Raw genomic sequence first — 22,808 nt, 5'->3', positions numbered from 1 at the left:
GGTGGGTCAGAGCAGCTTTATTTTATAATCAAAATATTCGGTACAAACAAGCAACAAGACACAGGCTGGTACAAACACACTGAGCCCAACGGGACCGGGCAGTGGGGAACCGGGGGAGGGGATGGGGCAGGAAGGTGGGACAGGGCAGGAACGCCATCCTGCCCCCCCCCTGGCCTGGGGTGTTCAGGAGTGAAGGGTCCAAGATTTCCTGTGCACCAGCAGCAAAGGGCACTTGGGATCACCCTCTGAGCCAAATGAGCTCAGCTGTGCAGGAGGATGATGAGGGGACACGTCCCCATGGAGGGGAACACACGACCAGGGCAGCCCAACTGCAGGCACATGGCCAAGGGTGATGCTCCAAAAGCATCAGCCGAGGTGGTTTCAGCCACAATCTCATCTCACAACCAGCTCTGCAGGGGCAGAGGGCAAACATGTCCTCACACAGCACCTGGGAACTAGATCTTGCACCCCAAAGCAAAGGGGGGAAAGGGGATGGTGCTCAACAGCACCCTGAGAACCTGCAGGAGACAGCAGAGCTCCTGGCAGACAGGACAAACGGCTTCAAGGAATAGCCTTGGAAATGTGCTCCCTCAGTACATGGCACCAGCAGCCTGGGGACAGACACAGCCAGACACGTAACACACCAGACACAGGGAGAGCAGCTCAGGACAAACCAACCAATTTCGTTGCCACCACCACCCGTGGTGGCCAAACACTAAAAACAAAACAGATTTGGTCTTAAAATTTAACACAAAGGAATAACAAAAAAGCATTTCTGCCAAACCCAGGGCTCGCAGCCCCAACGTGAACCAAAAACAACCTAACAGCACAAGTTTCAGGAGGATTTTTCCCTGTTACAGCTTAGTATCTTGCTCTTAACTCAAGCTGAAAACAAACAAAGTTCCACCCTCAGCGCCACAGCGTTGTCACAAGCCAGGGCTCGGTACTGTAAAGTTGTCACTATGGTTTAGGGGGGTTGTGGTGCAGTGAAACTTATCCCTCACTGATTTATGTAGAAATCCCATTACTTGCAGAGGAGCAGGGCTACAACAGAGCTCGAGTGGCCACTGCCTTGCAGGAAGAGCTCTCTGTGTCATCCCCCCACATTAGGACCAGTGTGGCTTTCTCCCAGTCAAGCAGCAGAGAGCCAAGCCAGAGGTGTGTCCCCAGGGGCACAGAGGCTCTTGGAAGCTCTGGCAGGGGCCACAGACATTCAGGGCCTCCCAGGATTGTTTGGGATGGCTCTGAAAGGCTGTGAGAAGGAACAGCAGCTCCTCACCTGCCAGCAGATGCATTAGGCACGAAGCACAGTGGGGGCAGAGGGTTTCTCCAGCACATTAAGGCACTTCAGCATCAAGCCATTTCCTCCACAGTCTGAATCACACCCAGCTCCCAGTGCTATTTTGGGGGGGACAAAAGGCTTAAGGCTTCTGGGGTAACAGTGCCCAGGGGGAGCGTTTCCAGAGTCTTTTAGTGTTGCTTTGATTTCCAACTCATGCTGGCTACTGAAAGACTCTGGTTGCATTTACCTGAGGAAAGCAGGTCCTGCTCCATAAATCCAAGCCAGTAGCACCTCAGTGTAAATACCAGCAATATACCTGGCACACCTGCCTGCCTACGAAATCCAGGTATCCTCTGAACACTCCAAGAATCCTCTGGTCTCACAAGTCACACAGGACCTGCACAGGGAAGTTATCAGAAATACCAGGGCATACATTTCCTTTTAGTGATGATTTCAACTGTCACATTTGCATGTTCAGCATTTGACATGCCTGGAAGGCAAGTCAGAATTCAGCCTCCCAGCGTCAGAGACCACACCAGCTCCAGCAAACACAGCATAAAACACATTCCACAAGATCAAAGCTACTGCAAAGCCCAACACCAAAGCCCTGAACGATTCCAGTCAGCAGCTGAACACTTCTGGCAACAAACCCCCTGATCCCTCACAGATCAGATAAGTCACATCTCTGGTACCCGAGCAGAGGGATGGTAAAGTGCTGAATAGGTTTAGGGTTGTAGGAGCTCAAGACTCCTGAGGGTTTCAAGTCTTCATTTCCTGTCTTACTTTGGGGAGTGCTCTTTACTGGGTGATGCAGTTGTCTCCCATATCCTGAGCATATCTGTCAGATATCGCAGTCCTTAACTCCTCCACCTCTTTGTGAAGCTGTTTTACCTCCACCACTTTCTTTGCAAGTCCATCAGGGCTCAGCAAGTCTTCCTTCTCCTTCACAGGGTGTTGCACAGCTGTGGAGTCAGAGAAGGGAGTTTCCTCACATGCAATTCCGACCAAGGATCACACACATTTGCAAGTCAGCCAGAAAAACCAATGGACATTTGCAAAGGAGGTTCTACTTAACATTCACTTATAACAGCATGCACCTTTAGAGCGAGCTAACCACGGAGGGAGGGTTCAGAAAGCCCAGAAAGACAATTCCATGCTATATGTGAGTTATTTAACTGTGCCACAGCACAGGAACGGGGTTTGCTCTGCCATCACTCTCTACTTACAGTGAATGCCCAGGAGCAGAGAGAGGTTGGGGTCCTTGCCCTGAGCCCTCTGAGTGACAATGCTGTAGACAGACTGTAAATCCTGCAGACAGATGGCCAGCTCCCCGTGCAGCTCCTGGGTGAGGCGGGCTGTGTCAGGGGGCAGGGGCTGGGCTGTCAGCTCGGCCTGGCGGAGCCGCTCCTGCAGCGTCAGGTTCTTCTCGATCAGATCCTGGTTCTGCACAGAGAGCTGGACACACGGACACGGCAGGTTAGTGGGCACTTGGGACAGAACTACCACACTTAAAGCATCTTAATGCAGCTGCTCCATGATGGGAGCACTGAGGGCAGGAACTGGTTTACATCCAGCCCTCCAGACTGTCACCAGAGGAGCGTCAGTCCCACATGGGGTGAGAGTTTGGCTCTCCTGGCTCAGACAGGAAGCACCCTGCACCCTCCCTGCTGGGCCATGATGCAGCAAAATAAGCTTCCAGGAGGTTGTGCACCCCAACACTGGCCATCCCTTCCCTCCAGGGCTGCCGTTGTGCTTGGCTTCCTTTAGGCTTGAGAGCAGCTCAGCTCGCAGCCCTGCTGCCCCCAGGTGGCAAGCTCGGCCTCCTCCACCACAGCCCGAGCCCAGCTCAAGTTCCCCAGGCAGAAACTGCCTTTTTCCTCCTGCACTGGAGCAGAGGAGAGCTCCTTTCAGAGTCCTGACAGGACAGTGGACCAGCAGGAAGCAGACGTGCTGCTGACTCCAAATTCAGGGCCTGGCTGAAAGACAATCCTCTGTCCATTCAGTGCCTTGTTCAGGCACTCCAAGCACTCCCTGACCTCTTTCACAGCAGCCCGGAGCTGCTGCAGTGCGTTTTCCCTTCTCATCGCCTCCTCTTTCAGAGCTTGGCTTGTCCCCTCTTCCTGAGCCACCTGTTCTTCCAGGTTCTGGAAGAGATCATGGGAACACAGTAAGTCTAACTCATTTCACAGCAGATTCTCCAGTTCTAGGTCCCTCCCCAGTCACCTCTCACCTTTACTTGCAAGGATAACTGCTCCATCTTCTTCTGCTTTTTGTCCACGATCTGGAATCAAAAGCAGAGGCATCAGAACTGGCCACACAGAGCCAGCAGTACCACCAGGATTTCTCCTCCAGCAGGACAGCACCCCCTCTCTCTTTCCTGTCCATTTACTGCTTTAATCACTGCTGCTGTTAGGACTGGATTCCCTGATAAAAGGCACCATTAGATCTATCAGCTACAAACAGACCAGAGATGTTATATTCTTGTGGTTTTCCTCTCCCCTCTTCTGCATTCTGCAACTTCTCCCCAACGCTGCTGTAGGACTGTGTGGTTTTCACACCAACAACAGCTTTTAGAACCCCCCAGTCTGAATTCCAGGAACTGCTGCTTCAGTGCAGTTGTGACTGCAGAAGTCCCTGATTTCATTTGAGTGCCTGGCGTGACTCAGTGGAAGGAAAAATGTGTGATTCCTGACTGGGGCAGCCCCTTACCTTCTTGAGGCAGTCGCATTCTTTCTTCAGAGAGTCATGTTCCATTTTCTTTCTCTCCCCATCCTGGGCAGTGGGTCCTCTCTCTGCATTCTTTACACACTGCTGCAGCTTATCCTGCAAGCTGAAGTTAGCAAAACACCACGGGGAAAAAACAGCTTTGTTTAAGGTGTTTCCCTCACTTCAAGGAGGGAAATTATTTTCATATCAGATGTCAGTGTTGAACTATTTGCATCCCAGCCCACAAACTGCCAGGGCTGTGCTGGAAGAAGTCCTTGCCCCTAGACACAGCCCCACCTGTGACATTGGCTCACTTGTAGACACAAAAATAGGTCTATTTTGCAAGGAGTTACAGCTGAGGGCAATTACAAACCCAGCTGAGGACACAAACCAACCCAGCTGACAAAACAGGGGCCTCCTTTTTCAGCCACGTGGTTCTGCTTCCACCCTCCACTGCTGGAAGGCAGGATTTGAACATGGTGTTTTGGCCAGCACTCAAAAATCATCACAAATCCACAGTGACCTGCTTCTGACAGGTGGGACAGTGGCTGTGCTGAAGCATCACTGTCCTTGTGCAGCAATTACTGCAGTGCCAAGATGAAGTTTATTCTAATCCTCCTCACTCTTACCTGCGTACAGTGGAAAGAAGCTCCATCTCCTTGTGTTTTTGGGTTTCCAGCTGCATCTCTTGCTCCCTGAGAGCAGCCTGGATGTCTCCAAGCTCTGTTTCCAGTGCCAGCACTGTTTCCTGCAGAGCAGTGCTCTTCAGTTCAGAATCCTTCAGCTGCAACAAAGGGGAGTAACTGCAGCTGTAGAAAAGTCACCTGAGAAAGAATGTGAAGAGCCATCTTCACAACTCAGAGAAAGTTTTACCTTCTGACTCTGTTTCTGGTGCTCCTCAAGGGTGGGCAGATCAGCCAGGTATCGTTCCAGGGTCTCAATTCTCTGCTGTCTCTCTCTGCTCTGTTCAGATTCCTTCTGGCATTTCTTTTTAAGGTTACTAATGTGTTTGTCTCTTCCCTTTACCTGCAGGGATAGAGAGATTTAGTTTATATAATTTCTCATCTATTCTTCAGTCTTCTGTAAGGCCACTCATTTAGCTTTTTTGCACAGAACTCAACACCAAAATACAAGATCACCTTAACTCAGCAGCATTTCTGCTCATTTAGCTAAAGATACACTCTTCTGGTTAAAAGAGGAGGTACTGCAGGTACTTCTACCTGCAGAAGAAAGGGCTTTTGCTTATAAACCAAAGTACTCTACAAGGAGATCAGAAAATACCTGCAGTTACAGACTGCCACAGGAAAGTTCCATCTCAGCACTACACTGACTTTTAGCTATTCTAAGAAACCACACCTTCCCATCTCCAGAGCAATGGGATCATACCCTTTCTTCCTGTTTCTTTAACTCCTCTGCATGTTTCTGCACAGCTTCCTTCAGCGACTCCCGGGCCAGCTTCACATCCACCTCTGCAGCAGCCAGCTTCCTCTCCAGCTCAATGTTCTCCTTACTGAGGGACTCAGTCTTCTCTGTGAACTGTGCTCGAAGGAATGTGTTCTCCCTCTGCAGCTCCTGCAGGCAGAGACAGCCCCCGAATTTGGTTGGTTACAAACTGGCACTCAGCAGCTGTGCTGTCCCAGAGCTGTGTCCTCATCCCTCCCAACTCCTGAACACCACTCAGCCCATCTCACACACTGCAGTGTCCAAAATAGCACTTGTCAGTGCTGCCAGGTGTTTGCATCACTAGCACAGCTGCTAAACAAGCTGTCATCCTTCAGGGCTGGAAATCTCAAGGGTCACTGAGGATCCCAGAGCTGATGAGTAATCAGGACCCCACGCAAAGTATAATTTGACTCCTGCTCAGCAAACACTTAAGGAGAAGTGGGAGGGCCATTGGATTCAATACATGTTTCTTGCTGACACCTGTTGTACCCCATTACCTGCATTCTAAGCATGTAGACATCTCCATAGGATGCTGGACAGCCCAGCAGGGCACTGTGAACCTGCAGCTCACTTTCCCGGACCTTCTGCTCCAACTGGGATATGTGCTGCCTTTGTCTGTAAAAAAAAACCCCTGTTCTCAAACACACAGAAGAGAGCAGCCATGCAACATGAACAGTGCCACCACAACACCACTGCTCCACACAGTGACAAGCAGAGGAGAAAGAACCCTTCAAAACCTTCCCCCAACAATGATTTTATAAAGCACACAACCCTTGCATGTTTTGGAGGCTGCAGCTTGGCTGTGGAACTTATGAGTGAAATGAACAGACCCCTTATAAAACACAGAAAACCATAACCAAAATTAACTTATCTGAACCCTTCAGGAACATCATCCTAATTCCAAGGGGAAGAGAGCTCAGGCTGTTCTCAAGGGTCATTCTTTGTAATAAAAAAAGCTCAACTAGGACTCTGAGAAATGAGCTTTCCTTGGTACTTTCCAAACGCTTCCTTTCCAAAAGGAAATGTACTGGAGTCAAACCCTCACCTGTCAATGAGGAGCTCTTTCTCCTTGAGTAGGTTTTCATTGGAGTTCAGGATATTGATCCACTGGGCTGGATCAGGTGGAGGCAGTGATGGAGAGTACATCGAGGAATGGGGGCAGGTGCCTCCATTTTGTAACTGCAGGAGGGAACAAAACAAGGAGGGAGAGGTTTGTGCCCCACAGAGGTAATTGCAACATTGCTGGAGCTATTTTGCACACTGTGTGCTCATCTCCATGCCAGGACACGGCTATTTCAGGCTCTGTTGATGTCCAAGAACAAGTAACTTTGCCCAAGCACAACTGGAGATTAACAAATAATTTTAGATCACTGTGCTAGCTCACTGGAAACAATTTGTCTCCATTAAGGTACAGCTGGTGGGAGGTGGTAAACAAACTGTTTCCACCTAGTAAACTGCAGTTAGTTTTGTGCATCTTTAAAAAAAAAAAAAAAAAGTTTTTCTTAACCCTAGATACAGAATAAAATTATTCTAGAAACTATTTAGAACCTCTTGGCATTCTTTTACTCTGCAGTTTCTAGCAGACAAGGTATTTTACCTCTTGATCTGGACTCTGGTGCAGCACTGTAACATAATCCAGAGCTGCTCTACATATGGAGTGTGTCAAATGACACCTGTGACACCACATGCTGTAAAAACAGATCATTAGGAGTCTTTCAGTGTCACACAGGGAGAAGCAGGAGACATTTTCCCCCTTGCTTTCTAAGTCTGGCACAATGATTCCTGACTAAAGGGTTTCAAACTGCTACAGCCACACAAGCAGCTCCCTACCTGCATCTGCTCCACCTGCAGTCGCACTTTGTCCAGCTGCTGTTTCCAAGCATTGAGCTCACAGACCCCCTTGTGTGGATGGAGGGTGCATCCTTCTGGCACCCATGCTCGGGATGGAGGAGTCACTACAGGTTTTGAGAAGAAATTGTTGGCCTGGAGTCCCGTTGGCATCGCTCTGCTCCCGCTCGGCCACGTCCCGTCCCGGGGCTCACAGACCCCGTTGGGCCCTGCCCCTTGTTTGCTCTCTGGCAGCACCTTAAAACGATCCTTCCCTGCCTCAGGGTTTGGACTGAGCTTCTGGAACCTGTGCTGAGGGTCAGCACACAAACTGTCCAGAAAGAGAGACTGGTTCAGGGTGCGCTCCATGGCAGGGGTGTCAAACTTCCAAGGGTCTTCTGTTCTCATGGGATCAGCAGCAGGAGGCCAGGGTTGCTCAAAGCCATTTTCCCCTGAAGTCCCGTAGAGCCGCAGGAGATCCCTGGGTGGCACCTGAGATGACTTCCCAGAGTTAAAATCCCCGTTCCTCGTGAGCCCTGAGTGTTCAGAGGCAGATCCTGGCACAGCAGCCTTTGAAGTGTGCTGGGAACAGCCCTGGTCTCCTGCAGAGCACAGCTTGGAGGGTGAGGCACCCAGCGTGGAAGGCATAACGTGGGCTGTTGGAATGGTCACCTGGGTTTTGATGGGGTGGAATGAGGAACCGTTACTGGAATTGCAAAAATCTAGGGGAGAAAAAAAAAAAAAAGAGTGATATTCTGATTACAGTCCTGAAAATACACTCCTACAGTGAATTTTCCAAAATAACTTTAAAACTAGTTGCTTTCCCCCTCAACATATCCTCCTAATCATCATCAGCAAGCCTCAAGCACACCTATGTTCCCCCTCCCTACATGTTTCAGGAACCTGATGACATTTTCCTACCACCATAAACTGCAGGGAGAATCCAGGTTTAATCCAGTTCACATTTAGTCCTCATTTTTAAGCTTCTCTAGCATAATCTTAAATCAGTCAGGTTATCTTCCTATAGGTTTAGAAATCAAGTCCTTCATATCAAACAAAAAGGCTGAAACTTACTCAGTTGAACACTGAGACGGTGATTCTGCTCTGCCTGTCCCACTGCGACTCCAAACCATAACCAGAGCTAACAGGAGCCTTCCCTGAGCCCATGGTGAGCCTCAAACATAGCTGAACTCGAGGGTCTGACCTTCCAACTCCTCCAGGACGCTGCGGCAAAAGAGCCTGCAGCAATGGCTCTCACCTTATTGCCACAGGAAGTGAGGCAGAGCCCGTCCTGCCAGAGGGGCACCAAACCTGGCTGCACAGACAGGGGTTATTCTTAGCAACTCTCAGATTTCAATACAGCAACAGCAAGAGCTTACAAAGGCAAACAGTCAAGTGCCCCTTCCCACTCCTTGTCCCGATACGTTCTGTATCGCAGGAATTCCAGGGTTCTCCCAAGTACACAAACTTGTTCTCCTCGTGGCTTTGGCCAAAGGCCCATCCCCACGTGATGTTCCCTTAATGCAACATCAGGACTGCAAGTCACCCTTCCACCTGTTTGTACCCTCCAAGCATTGCTACATAAGGAATGAACATTACAATTCAAATATGACCAAAATCAGGTTCTGCAAAGACCATCATCGCACTGCAGGAAAACTACCCCAATAATGGCACTAGATCCTTTCATCAGAAGTGAGCAGTGAGGGGGAGAAGATCTCTTTGCTGCTACTTGGCTGTGGCTCTGGGACCTCCAGAGAACACTGTGCTACTGGATAGTCACAAGCATGTTCACCTTGGCAAAAGAAGAGACAGTACCATTTCCCTTTACAGCCCCTAAATTTATCCCCCGGTGTCACTGTCTGGAACTCGAGTTCCCTGACCAAGATGCCACATGCAGGTGCTGCAATGGGTTCCTTGAGTGTGCTAAGGGTCATCACAACATTTCTGACTAATGTACTGAGCTCAGAGTGCCTCAGCCAGTGGCCAGGGCTGCAGGTCAGCCTCAGCTCTTACAAACAAGGCTGTGACAACACCAGCACTCACACGGGTCACTTCCTGAAGGGAAATTATCACTTCCCCTGCCCTCACCTGCAACTGGGTGTTTTATTACCCTGAGAGAGGCTTGATGGACACAAACACGTGCTCATGTAATATTTCCAGCAATATTTCCAACAGCCAGACTTTCCAAAGCCTTCAATTTACCCACACATGATTAAGACCTACAGCTCATTCCAAAGGCTCAACGCAGCTTCCTGAAACAGATGTGTGAAGTGTTTTAAAGCACACCACAAACTTCCTGACTGCTGAAAGGAGAGTCAATGAAGATGAAAATACAGGTGGAAAGGATTGCTGGGATGAGCAATTTCACAGGATGTGCCTCAGCTGAGGGCCAGGCTCTGAGTTCTTCAGTGAGAAGCACATGGCTAACACTGAAGAGACAAACAATTCTGCACAAAGAATAAATTATTATAAATTATTTCTTAAAAAAAAAAATAAATCACATAACAGACTTGCTGATAAATCACTTGTTGGTCAATATGAACCAGCAAATCCCCAAGGTGGCTCTTAGTTAGTTAAAACCACTGGAGGTAGATGATAAGCAAACTAGCTCAGAGAAACAGCCAGTGCCTTCATCACTTGGTTATATTCCAGGCAGCATATCCAAGGCACTGGATTTGAAACAGCCTCCAAACATCATTAGAGGTTCTGCTCTCCAAATTTACACTCTGGGAGCCCATGGGGACCATCACCTTCCGTGCTGTCCGAGCAGGAGGTCCCAATGCCCCCATCCCCACTGTCGGCCACACTCGGACAGCGACTGACGCGGCTCTGGGACTTCATGGACAATGTGGGTGTTTTCCAGTCAGTCTCCAAGAACTTGCTCTTCTGACTAGTGCTGGGGCCTAGAGAGATAAAAAAAGGGATATTTATGCTTCAGCCAACAGACTGAAAAAACCTTTTAATACCATCAAGCAATATCTAATTACCAGCACTTCCAAAACCCAAACCGATCCTTGCTTCGCTCCCTGTGTTATTGCTAAATAAATCTCTTTTGCAAAAGGAAATGGCAGCAAGACCAGGGAAGTCAAATGATATCAACAGGAGACTGAAAATCAATCTTGTTATGGAAGTCAGAATGCAAAAGTGGTAAATTATATTCCCATTGATGAGTCTGATGATATCACACCCAGCTGATGCTCTGGTACTCAGACTAAAAAGAGCAGCAGCAGCACAGCAGAACTGGCTAAATTAAAAATGTATTTTTTGCATTAACTATTAAGCACTCTCCCAGATTCCTCAGTTATTGTTTAAGAGAGAAATTAATTATCAAATGATTCTCTGCCTTTAGTGTATTTTTGCAGGAATAAGACTTCTCTGAACAAAAAGCTTCTGGTAAAGAATCTTCTCAGGGCCACGTGTCCTCTCAGAGAAGCTGAAACAGGATCCGACAGCAGCAGGGCTTTAGAGAAAGGACTGTCCTTACCCAATGGATTGTTCTGCTGGAGCCTCAGGTCTGCATCTTTCCCAGGAGCAGCCATCTTATCCCTCCTGTGAACTGGATAAATAAATATAAATCATATTTTAAGTCAGTATAACCCAAACTCTGTTCCCAGTAACCAAGCAAAGGGTCCATACACATCAGAGTAACACGGTATTTTGTATTTAATTAGCATCTCCTGCCAAAAATATCTGTTTTTTCCCCTGCAGCAACAGAGGCAATACTTAACTTAAAAGAGGTTGTTTTTTTCTTTATGCCTGAAAAATGAGGATAATTCTTGTTTGCACCACTGTACACACAGCAGCTCAGCAGCACCTTTCAACTGGTGCATGTGTTATCCTCATGGCAGGTATTTATAGAGCACCAGTCACCACGGTACCTACACACTGACTCTGTGTCTACAGAGACTACAAATTTATCTTTAAAAGTCTTAAGTCTCCACCAGATCATTCCTGCCCTCTGTAGAGGTCACTGAGCAACTACATGAGGAATAAAGTCCTTCAAAAATCAGCCTTGCTGTTCCATGCATGGCAATTTTTATCTATCCAGAGCTTTGGGTTAATTTATCTATTTCTCTGAGTACTTCAGACAGTGAATTTCCTGTCTCTGATAACACAAGTGCAATTTACAGCTCTCAGGCTACACTGTGGAAATTCAAGGCCTCTCTCCACCCAGACTAAACCCTCAATTGGCAGCTCTTACTGATTCTTGCTAAACTGATTCAAAGAAGCCATTAATTCTTAGAAAACATACACATACAGATTTTACAACATAGGATGGATATTGGGAATATAACAGGATAATGAACCAGAAGCAGCATTCCACTCAGAGAAGAAATAAAACACTTCCAGGTAAATGTAGTGCTTATCATAATTTAGGTACATTTAGGTAGAAATTAGTAAATTGGATGTATTTCCGAAATTCCCCAGTTTAAATCTCAGTCTCCAGCACTACGGTCAGACAGTTCTAATAGGGAAATTCAAGCATGGGCTCTTGGAATAATAAACAAATCCAAACAACCAGAGCATTCCCACCACACTCAGCACCACCCTCCCAAAACCACACGCAGACCCCCTCGGAGAGAACCCCCCCGCCATCCCACAACCCCTCCCTTCCAGCAGCAGGTACAGGAGGTGGGAAGGGAGTGGTGGGTCGTGGAAAGGGAGAGAAACCACACGGAAGGGGAGGGCAGGTACACGGATCGATGTGAACCCGGGGTGGGGAAGAGGATGGGGAGAACAGTGATGCGGGTGGAGGGAGGAGAGAGGGGGAGGTGGGTGACCTGGGGCGGGGGGAGGGACACAGGACCCCACCTGGAAGGCACAGGCTGAGCCTGAGGGGTGAGAAACCCTGGGGGGCAGGAGGGGTCAGGCCATGAGGAGTCGGTTCCTGAGGGCTTGAAGGGGTGGGTCCCTGGGGGTCCGGTCCCTGAGAGGGCGAGGGGGGGGGCCGGCCCCTGGGGGAGCGGGCCCTTGAGGGGCGGGGGGGGGCCGGTCCCGGGGGGGGGGGGGGGGTGTCTGTCCCTGAGGGTCCGGTCCCTAAGGGGCTGGAGGTCCCGGGGTGGAGGTGGACAGTCCCTGAAGGGCCAGTTCTCGAAAGGCCGGGGGAGGCGGTGGGTCAGTCCCTGAGGAGCTGGGGAGCGGTGTCCCGGTGTCGGTATCCCGGCGATGATTCCCGGTGTCCCATTCCCGCTCCCTCACCTGCCTCCGCCGCGCCGCGCGCCGCGACCGTTACCCCCGCCCGCCTGGGGAGGGGGGCGTGGCATGGGGGACGGGGCGGGGCCTCCTCACGGGCCGCAGCCAATCCAGCGCGCCGGCCCCTCCCCTTCCCGCCTCTCATTGGCTCGCCCCGAATGCTGTCCCCGCCCACTCCGCAGCGCCGCGGAGGGAGCGGCGGGTGCGGGCGGGGGAAGAGTGTCCGCGGGCGGCACCCGTAGGGCGGGGGCTGAGGGAGCCGGGGGGGCTCAGCCTGAGGAAAAGCGGGATCAGGGGGGACCTTCTGGCTCTCTGAGACCCCCTGACAGGAGGGGGGAGCCAGGCGGGGACTCTGCTGGCAGGGGACAAGGGACAGGATGAGGGGGAACGGCCTCAAGCTGCGCCAGGGGAGGCCCGTGTTGGATATTGGGAAAATTCCCCCATGGAAAGGGGTTGTCACCGCTTCCCAGGGCAGTGGTGGAGTCACCATCCCTGGGAGCGTTCAAAAAACACGTTGATGTGGCGGCTGTGGGCATGGTTTAGTGGTGCTGTTCAGCTGGATGCCATAATCCCATTTCCAGCTTAAACAATTCCACGATTTTATGGCTTCAGCGCCGAGAAGAAAAAAAACAACACGGCACGACCAGCGCCTGTCAACACAATTTATTTACATCACAAGAGACCCCCACCTTGGCACAGCACCACAGCGAGGGGCACGTCCCTCCAGGAACAGCCCCCCCCCCTTCCCTCTGCCAAGCCAAAATGTCCTTGGGAAAAGTAAGACTCAAAAGTGTCCTTGGGAAAAAGTAAAAGACTCGTCCCAGCGACGCCCCCACCCCGGGGAGGGAGGTGGATGCAGCAGGAGCCACTGTCTCTGAGCGACGAGCCTTCCAAAAATGTCCTCTGCCCCCCGAGCTCTGCCGGCACCGATCCACGCCAGGTCCTGGTGGGATGTCAAGGTCCAGCCGCCTCTCCAGGGGGGTCCTGCTCGCCCCCGAGCCCCCCGTCGTGGCCCTGGCGCTGCCGCCCTGCCCACCCCTCCCGCAGCTCCTGGTACAGCTCCTGGTGCTCCTCCTTCCAGCGCCTGAAGGTGTCCGAGGTGAGCGAAGCCTCTCCCAGCAGCTGCTCCAGCGCCTCCAGCTCCACCAGCTTCGCCTGCCCGGCACAAGGGGGAGGTTTTTGGGGCGGCCACCCGCGGGCAGGGGGGGTTTGGGGAGGGGAAATCGCGGGGGCTGGAGGGGGTCCCACCTTGAGCGTGCTCTGCAGCGCCCGCACGGCGTGAACCCTCTCGTTGATGTGCGGGTTCTTGTTGCGCCGCAGGAAGGATTTTCGGCACTGCTCCTGCGTCAGGAACCGCCGCTGCCCGATGAGGGACACCCCCCCCTGCTTCAGGCACCGCATCAGGCTCTCCAGGTCCTCCCCGGCGGGGTCTGGGGGAGGAGAGGGGGGCACTGGAGCAGGAGGGGAGCCCCCAAACCCCACGGGGCTCTCCCCCTGCATGTGAGTGGGAGGGGGGAGTGCAGAATCGTGGAAAGGTTTGGGTTGGAAAGAATCTGAAAGTTCACCCAGTTCCAACCCCTCAGCACGGCAGGGACGCCTTCCACTATCTCATGTTGCTCCAACCTGGCCTTGGACACTTCCAGGGATGGGGCAGCCACAGCTTCTCTGGGCAACCTGTGCCAGGGCCTCACCACCCTCCCAGCAAAGAATTTCCTCTTAATATCCAATCTGAACCTACTCTTTTTAGTTTCCCCCTTGCCCTGTCACTCCATGCCTTTTTAAAAAACCCCTCTCCATCCTTCCTGTAGGCTTCCTTCACCCCGAGATGGTTCACACTCCAACACACCCCAACTCGAGTTACCCCCCAGCACACACACACAGAGAAAAGGGAGGCCCTGACTGTGATTAAAGGGTGCACACAAGGTGACAGTGTGACAGATGCCACCCCCAGCACCTACCCATGGGGGAGCAGGGCCGGGGGCTGCCCTGGGGGCTGCTGGACTCGCCGCTGGCCGGGGAGAGCTGGGCTTTCTCCTGGGGGCTCTGCAGCCTCTTCCTCGGCTGGGGGAGAGATGAGGCGGGAGGTGAGATGAGGAACCTCTGTCCCCTGCCCAGGATGTCCCCCAGGGCCACTCACCGAGTCACATCCGTGCCTGGGGGACTCGTCATCAGGGTCCTCAGCCTCCGTCTCGCTGTAGCAGTCTGGGGAGGGCAGCGGGAGTGGGAAGATTCCCCCCTCAGGGCTGAGCATCATCCCAAGCCCCTCTCAGGGGGAGTTTTCTCACATTCCCACAAATCACAGGCAAAGATCCCAGCAGTCCCACACAAGGGATATGGCACCAGGCACAGCTGCCCCACCAGGACCTCCAGGTCCCCCCAGGGTCCCCATCTCCCACTGACCCCACCTCCCACCCCGGAGAAGGGCTCGTTACCTTCCTCCTTGTCTGGGACCGACTGGTGGGCGAGTGTGTACTTTGTTTTGGCTGTTATGAGCCGACTGACCCACCTGGGGAGGGAAAGGACAGACAGACAGGCAGAGGAGGGTCCTGGCCAGCCCAGGAGTGGCAGGACTGGCACTGACCAGCACCGGTGGGTGTGTTACTCACATGCTCAGGTCAGCCAAGGTTTCGGCAGCGAAGACAAAGGGCTTGTACTTCTGGTGGCACAGCTGGAACACACTGAGGACAAGCAGGTGGCTGCTGTGGTGACACAGAACCAGCCACAAGCCCCCTCCAGCCTCCCCATTCCAATCCAGCCCAGGGGTCTGGGCTTCTCCCTGCCCTGGGAGATGTCCTCGGCCTCATCCCAGGTAATACCAGGAGCAGAGTGCACGTCTTGCTCAGTGCTGAGAGAACATTGCAAACCCTTTGGGGACTCCACCAGGCCCTTGGAGCCCCTACCAGCCCTACAGGGACCCCACCAGGCCCATGGGGACCCCACCAACCTTGTGGGGACCCCACCACCACATAAAGGCCCCACCAGCCCTGTGGGGACCCCACAGCCCTGCAAGGACCCCACCAGCCCTACTGGGACCCCATGAGGCCCATGGGGATACCAGGCAATCCTCTGAAGCTCTGAGAGGACCCCACAAGCCCCATGGGGACATGCAGGTGGTACCCAGCAGGATTCATCAGCACATGCCCAGCATTCCCCCCCTTCCACCACCAGCTGGGAGGTGAGACAGACCCCACTCACTATTTCTTCTTCTGCTCCCTCGTGCTCTCCAGGTCGTAGGTGGCCACGTTGATGAGTCCTGCAGCCTTCTCATCCTGTGAGGAATGGGGACAGTGTGTCCAACACCACCACCTTGGGAAATCCCAACTGCCCAGTTGGGGGGACAAGGGCACCCAGTGGCCCCCACTCACGTTGGGGTGGTTGTACCAGTAGAGCGTGTGGCCCTTCAGCACGAACCAGCACCGCTTCCACTTCTGGGCCATGAAGCCCACGTGGTCCTTCTTCTTGAGGAGCCACCCATCGCAGTCCACCCGGCCCAGGTCCCGGCACGAGACCCGCCGGCGGCTCAGCCTGGTCGCCACTCCTGCCACCGCGGCACCAGGGGGGGGTCAAGGCAGGGGAGGGGGAGCAGAGTCCCCCTCCCCGGGGGAGCCCCCAGCCCCCTTCACCCCAGCCTGGCAGGGTCCTGCTCACCTTTTGGTCTGCGTCCTGTCTGGGGGCTGCCCTGGATGGGGAGATGGAGATGAGCATTTAGGGATGACACGGTGGGGGGGTGAGGGCAGGGCAGCGTTAGCTGAGCCCCCCCAGCAGCACACACAGCCCTCAGGGACCCCCTTAGGGAACCCCAACTTGCACACACACAGCAGCGAGCCCAGAGGGGAGCTCAGAGGGGAACCAACCCTGGCAGAGGCGTTTTGACTTCACCACAGGCAGGACACAAAGTCCTCTGTTCCCCCTCCACTCTGATACCCTCCCAGTGTCCCCTCCCAGCTCTCACCTCCCCAGGGAGCTGGCAGGGCTCTGCACCCCCAGCCCCCGTGGTGGGGGCTGCCGTGGGGCTCAGCTCTGTGCTGCAGGGTCTGGTGGCAGCAGAGGTGTCCAGAGAGTTTGGGTTGCCCGGTGGGGTGCCCAGGGGGGTGTCCAAAGGGGTGTCCAAGGGGGTGCCGCTCTCCCACTCCTCCTCCTCTGCAGCGCCTGCGAACAGCGAGCGGGGCTGCAGCCTCCTGTCCTGCGGGGAGATCTCTCAGTCCCCGCCTCTTCTCCCGTCCTACCCCGTCCTGACAGTCCCGGCAGCTCCTCCACGGCCGCCCCGGGCAGCCTCAGGTCCTGCTCGTCCTCTTCCTCCTCTTCGTCAGTGACGGGATCCGGCGCTGAGTCCGGCCCGGAGTCCAAGTCGGCACCGGCGCTGGGGGAAAATGGGATTCCTGAGCCGCAAACCTCTTTGACGTCTGCAGGGATCCCACTCCCGGCCTCTGGGTGGGGCACCCGCGGTTCTCCCCGCGCGGGGAGTGGGGCTGGAGGGGACGCGGTGGTGGGGGCTCAGCACCAGCTCCGCCAGACCTCCGTGGTCCCCGGCAGGGTGGGAGCCCGGCCGGTGTCTCCTGCCCGCGCTGCCGTTGGCTCCCCGCACGCCTTTCCATTCCGGGAGAGGAGAAGGGTCATGTCTAAATATAGTTTCAACCCCACTAAAACGTTACCAAGTGAATGAATTACAAACACAACCCACTTTTTTTTTTTCCGTTCCTTAAGGCTACTGGGCAGCTCCCCGGGCCGCTCGCAGGCAGCTGCTGGGACTCCTCTGCCCCCAAAAAAGAGCTGGGAAGGGGCCTTGGGGGCATCCAAACAGCTCCTTGCTGGCCGGATTGGGGGGGTTGGGATGTCGGGATGGGGCTCACCTGGAGGTCAGGGACACGGGGCTGCCTGGGCAGTCGCCACTCCTGGTGCCGGGGGAATCTGCAGCATCCGAAAATGCTCCCGGGAGCTGTGGATGGAGTGTCAGGGACAGCCCCACCCCAGCACGGACCCCAGAGCTTTAGGGATCACCAGTGTGATGGGAGATGCCTGGCTCTGAGCGTCTCTGCCTGGTTCCCAGCACATCCCAGGAAGGCAGTTGGGATGAACTGGGAGCACCGGGATCACTCACCCGCTGTCTGGGAGAGGGGGGTGAGCCGTGCAGGTCAAGGGGGATCTTCTTCAGCACCAGCGTCACCTCGTTTGCCTTCTCCAGCAGCTTCTTCTCCAGGTTGATGCGCGTCCAACCCACCTGCACAGCCCTGCAATGAGCTGTGGGACATGGCCCTGGCCCCATGGCTGCTGCATCCCCCAAACCCTCCCCAGACACAGATCCCACATCTCTCAATCCCCCAGTGGTGGCTCCTGTGTCCCTCAGACCATTCCCAGCCATGGGTCCTGCTTTTTGCAGATCTCAACTCCTATATCCCCCCAAGCCCCCCCAGCTACAGTCCCCCTAAAATCCTCCCAGTCACAGGTCCCATGTCCCCCTCAAATCCTCCTGGCTGCATGTCCTGTGTGCACCCAAAATCCTCCCAGCTGCACTCCCCATATTCCCCCAGCCCTCCGGGCCCTGCAGCTCCATGTCCATGACTTCCCTGCCAAAACCAGCCCCGTCCCCTCTTACTCACCACGACCTGCTCATTGACCTGCACGATCTCGTCCCCGGGCAGGATGTGCCCCCCGTGGGCAGCCAGGGCCTGGGCAGAGGCAGGGTGGGAGTGGGGTGCCCAGTCCTGGGTTCCCACCCCCTCTTCCCAAGCTAATCCACACTCAGGATCTCTCCCGGATGGGGAGGGATTAACCATTAACCCGACCTTTCATGGCAGTGGCCGGAGCTGCCCAGGTGGGATCGGGGTGCAGAGGGGGCTCCCCCTGTGCCCAGGCTGTGCTCACTCATGACATGAGTTGCACGGTCTCAGCTGCAGACAGCCCCCCCAGCTCTGGGTCGGGACGTGGATTAGGGCCCTAAGAAGACCCCATGGACTGGAGGAAATCCCAATGGCAGGTGCTAAAAGGGACAGGGTGGCACTTGGGGGGTGGCAGACAGGGAGGGGCAACCCCTCGCTCACCTCTGAGGTGGTGGCAGACACGAAGTGCAGGCAGGAGCTGGTGGAGGTGATCTCAAAGCCCTGAGGGGGGACAGGAAGGGGGCTTGAGCAGGGATCTGGGGAGGTCCAGAGGCAGTGGGGGGCACTGGGGTGGTGGGGACTCACCAGTGGGGTGGTGATGAGTGTCAGGGGGTCAGAGGGTGGCACCAAGGTGTCAGGGGACACTGGGGGGCTCCCCCATGGGCTGAGGGGCAGCGTTGGCGAGTCAGGGGATGTTGGGGGGCTCTGCCACAGGCCTGTGGGCAGCAATGGGGTGCTGGGGGACCTCGGGGGGCTGCCCCTTGGGCCGGAGGGCAGCACCAGCCCCACCTGCTGCAGCACAGCCCTGCGGTCCAGCAGCGCCGGGGGGCTGCAGCCCACGATGCTCTCGCAGATGCCCACGATGTGCTGGCACTGTGGGTGACAGCGGGGGGGCTCAGATGGGCCCTGGCAGCCCCCCCCCCGTGCCTGCCACCCCCTCCTCACCCACAGCACTTACAATCCGCAGGATCTGGCTGTCCCTCTCAGCCACGGGACAATCCTGGGGGAACAAGATGTGGGGATGAGCGGGAAGGGATGGGTCCATCCCAGCTGGGGAGACCCCATGGGGAACCCCCCTTGCACCAAATCCCCTCTCACCCCACCTCCAGCCCGGCAGAGCTCTGGGGGGACAGGAGAGCTGCCAGCTGGCTCCCCAACCCCGACACTGTGCCCATCACCCACCGCCTGCAGCGTCTCTGCCAGCTGGGCACACAGCAGGACGATGTCCTGGCTGGCTGAGAAGTCATTGAGGGTGGAGAAGAGGTACCTGGAGGGGGACACAGAGCTCAGCCCCTGGTGTGGGGGTCACCCAGCACCCAGAGGGGCCCTCACCTGCCCCGGACCTGTTGAGCCAGGAGAATAGTCCCTTGGCAGCCCCGACCAGGTCGATGACTCGGGCCAGGAGGGCGAGGGAGGGCAGCTGGGGGGCATCCCCTGCTGACAGCCCCCCCAGCACCAGGCTCTGGATGCCCTGTGCCAGCTCCTGCAGCCTCTCTGTCAGGGTCCTCAGGCTGGTGCTCGCCAGCCCTGCATCCTGGGGGGAACATGGATGCCAGGGGATGGGGGGGCAGTGGGGATCTCAGGGGTGTCTCCACATTCCCACCTTCACTCAGCCCTGATTCCCAGCTCCAACCAGCACAGTGCCCTCACATCCCTCCACCACCGAGTTCAAGGTGCCCCAGTGTCCCCACTTTCACGCAGCCCAGGGTGGGAGCCTACATCCTCCTTCTCCAGTCCAGGATGCCCCCATGTCCTCCCCTTTATCCAGCCCAGGGTCCCCCCACATCCCCTCTCCAATGAGTCCAGGATGTCCCCACCTTCACCCAGTGCAAGGTGACCCCCATGGCCTCCCTTTCACCCAGCCCAGGGTGCCCCCAAATCCCCCCTTCCTCCCTGGTTTCCCCACAGCCCCTGGGGGTCCCTGCACTCACCAGCTCACGGAGCTGCTCCACGGCCTCCAGCAGCAGCTCCTGGTGCCCCAGGGGCCACACACCCAGTGCCTCCAGGACCTCCACATCCAGCCCCAGCAGGTCAGGCCCTGCCAGCTCCCAGGCCTCGAAGGGGTACCCCTGCACCGCTGCATCCAGCCCTGCCACAGACCAGCACCCCCCCGCCGGCTGGGTGACCCCAGGGCGTGACACCTGGCTGATGGCACGGCCCTCTTCATGCAACGAGTTCACCCAGTCCCAGCCTAAAGGGTGGGCACAGCCAGACCCCCACCCACAACAAGATCCAAGGAAAATGCCCCCTCTCAGGGAGAGAAGATGAGGGACAAGAAGCGCTGCCACCCCCCCAGCCACACCAACCCACCCACATGTCACCAATCTGGGGACACCCCACCCCAGAGCCACCAGTGGGGTGTCCCCTGGGTTGGGAGGGGCAGGCAGGAGGGGTGGGTCTCACCTCGGAGCCAGGCGGCCACCTCTGCGGGGCCCCAGGAGCCCACGGGCTCCATGGCGGCGGGGCCGGAACGGGCGGCAGGAGCCGGGAGCGGGAGCTGGGAGCGGCTCCCACCTGTGCCGGGAGCGGGAGCCCCATTGGAGCGCCCGGGTGCCGCTCACCTGCCCAGCGCCATCCCACGGGGCGAGGCCCAGGTGAGTCACGGCGGGATGGGGACGGTGACGCACGGCCGCTGGAATCCCCCCTGGAAAATGGGGCTGCTGGAACCCTCCTGGAAATGGTACACGGTGTGTTTTACCCCCCCAAAACCGCTGCGTGCAGTGAAGGCCCAACAGCACTCGTTACACTAGTGGGAGACCCCCAGCTGCCCTGTTTGGCCACACAGACCCCCCTAGAAGAGCCTGAGGGAGCCCCTGCTCAGCCCCCTCCCCACCGGTGTCCTCGCTGGCCCCTGGCCGGGTGACCCCAGGGGGTGACACCTGGCTCGTGGGAGAGCCCTCTCCATGCAACAAGTTTGCCTGGTCTCAGCCTAAATGGTGGTGATGACCAGACCCCCACACCACCCTCAACGGAATCCAAGGAATGACACCCTCCCAGCGAGAAGAGATGAGGGACGGGAGGTTTTTGGGGTGTCACCCCCCGCCCAAGGCACATTCACACCCCTTCCTTTGCGAGGGAGGGGAATCGAGGCAGGGGGCAGCCCCCATACAGGCCTGCAGAGTCCCATGGCTGAGCCTGGCTCTTCAGCCCCCCCAACGTGTCCTGGGCTGGCTCCGGCCCCCCCGCCAGTGCCTGGGCTCCCAAACCCCCCCGCCCTGCGTGTGCGCTTGGGGGAGCAGCGGGCGCTGATCGCGGCTGACAGCGGCTCCGCGCTCGCCCGGTGCCGCCCTTCCCGAGGGGGCCGCGGGGCCGGCGGCCGGGACACAGGCACGGACCCCTCGCCGTGCTCAGGGCAGGGGTCCCCGTGTTGGGGGGTCCCAGCCCTGCCGCCGCCGCCCCACGGGGGCTGATCCTGCTGCTCCCCACCGCGCCATGATCATCCGCCCCAAGCGCTTGACCCCGGGGTACTTCCGTCTGCTCCAGGTAAGGGGGCGAACAGGGTTGGGGGCAGCCCGTGGGGACCCCCGGGGATGGTGCCCGTGTCGCAAAGCAGGCCTGCTGGCCATGGGAGCCATTCCCGGCTCCATCCCAGCTCCATGCTAGCAGCGAGGGTGCTGGCAGTGGAGTCCCGCAAGTGCTGCTCGCAGCACCCCAAAAGCCCCCCTGGACACCCCATGGGGGGCATAAAGCTGCCCCCTTCCCCTGTACACCACCAGGCGCGATGGAGACATTCAGGGCACGGGCCCAGGCCCCCTGTTCCTGTGGGGTTTGGGATTTGGGGTGCCCCAGCGCTCCCCTCTCCTCTCCTCTGTCCCCCCACAGATGCAGCTGGCGGCAGGACGGGGGGCCGAGCCGGGGGGGCGGCTGCTGACCCCCCTGGCCCTGCTGCTGGCGGCTGCCGGGCTCTGCCTGTCCCTCTACAGCGCCCGCAGAATGGCTGACCCCGCCAAGGCCCCCCCGGCGCCGTGAGGAGGGGGCTGGCGGGGCCGTGGGGACAGTCCCCAGGGGGGTGTCGGGGTCCCCCTCCACCCGCCATCCCCCGTCTGAGCGGAGCTGCGGCGACTTTCCGGCTGACCTGCGCCACATCCAGCCCTTCCCGCCACGCCTGGGCACGCCATGGTGCCCTGGGGAGGGGGGACACGTGCCTGTCCCTGTCTGTCCCTGCTTTTGGAGCCGGGATGGAGACTGGAAAAGCCACCTCCAGCTCCAGAGCTGCCAGATGAGCCCCTTCCCGAACCGCTGCGAGACACCAGGATCCGGCCACGAGACCAGAGGCTGAACGGGCAGACAGACAGATGGTGGAGCCGGGAGCTGCGTCCATCTTCATCTCCCACTGAGGCAGAGGGGCCTAAGGGGCGCCTTGTACCCCGCTGGCAGCCACAGACCCCCTCTGTCCCTGTGGGAATGTGCCAGGAATGAGGCCAGCACTGAGCGCCATTAGGTAACGGGGCAGGGGGGACGTGGGGCCACGGGGTCGGTGACGTGTCCCCTGGGCAGGTACATCCCGCTGGAATGGCGGCTGCAGCCTTTCCGACCTCCCCTCTCCCGACCCCACGCAGAGCTGCAGCTCTCCATCCCCCCCAGGGTCGGGGGGGGGGACAAATCCGGGTGAGCTACGTGGAAATAAACCCTTCCCTACCCAGCACAGCTGCGTCGTCGCTCTGCCTTCCTGCTGCTCCAGCCCCGAGCCCCATGCCCAGCCCATTCCCAGTCCCCAGCACGGCAGGAGGGATGAATTGGGGTCAGCCCCCATGCCCAGC

General features: G+C 56.7%; 1 protein-coding gene and 1 long non-coding RNA gene across 4 annotated transcripts; one reads left to right on the top strand and one right to left on the bottom strand.

Moving 5' to 3' along the window:
• Positions 1–20,523, bottom strand: CEP85 (centrosomal protein 85). 3 transcript variants are annotated; one of them, XM_027706075.1, is made up of 32 exons: positions 20,452–20,523; positions 19,980–20,137; positions 19,392–19,582; positions 19,231–19,315; positions 19,007–19,048; positions 18,634–18,921; positions 18,490–18,549; positions 18,049–18,153; positions 17,550–17,669; positions 17,302–17,387; positions 16,678–16,811; positions 16,404–16,600; positions 16,100–16,130; positions 15,817–15,989; positions 15,647–15,720; positions 15,058–15,129; positions 14,884–14,957; positions 14,589–14,653; positions 14,410–14,512; positions 13,788–13,881; positions 10,009–10,148; positions 7,262–7,980; positions 6,477–6,610; positions 5,929–6,046; positions 5,375–5,560; positions 4,862–5,014; positions 4,618–4,772; positions 3,992–4,112; positions 3,513–3,563; positions 3,319–3,426; positions 2,509–2,737; positions 1–2,244 (listed from the first exon to the last, which is right to left on the bottom strand). In XM_027706075.1, the coding sequence occupies exons 1-32, from the start codon at positions 20,501–20,503 to the stop codon at positions 2,081–2,083; spliced, it is 4,482 nt and encodes a 1,493-aa protein (XP_027561876.1). In that variant the 5' UTR covers positions 20,504–20,523; the 3' UTR covers positions 1–2,080. The 3 variants fall into 3 exon arrangements, with proteins under 3 accessions (XP_027561876.1, XP_027561877.1, XP_027561878.1); XM_027706076.1 differs by lacking the exons at positions 13,788–13,881; positions 14,410–14,512; positions 14,589–14,653; ... (15 more) ...; positions 19,980–20,137; positions 20,452–20,523 and adding exons at positions 10,743–10,814; positions 12,458–12,500 and having other exon boundaries at positions 10,009–10,161; XM_027706077.1 differs by lacking the exons at positions 10,009–10,148; positions 13,788–13,881; positions 14,410–14,512; ... (16 more) ...; positions 19,980–20,137; positions 20,452–20,523 and adding an exon at positions 8,333–8,513.
• On the top strand, positions 13,466–14,507 carry LOC113978831. The gene is made up of 3 exons (XR_003537664.1): positions 13,466–13,550; positions 13,772–13,864; positions 14,260–14,507. It is a non-coding gene; the product is annotated as an uncharacterized LOC113978831 (long non-coding RNA).
• Positions 20,524–22,808: the final 2,285 nt, after the last annotated feature.

This window comes from Neopelma chrysocephalum, unplaced genomic scaffold (assembly GCF_003984885.1).
Source record: "Neopelma chrysocephalum unplaced genomic scaffold, ASM398488v2 Primary Assembly neopelma1_361, whole genome shotgun sequence".
In the NCBI taxonomy this organism is placed as follows: Eukaryota; Metazoa; Chordata; class Aves; order Passeriformes; family Pipridae; genus Neopelma; species Neopelma chrysocephalum.
Note: the sequence above shows the minus strand (reverse complement) of the source record. Positions and strands in the feature narration are given on the sequence as shown.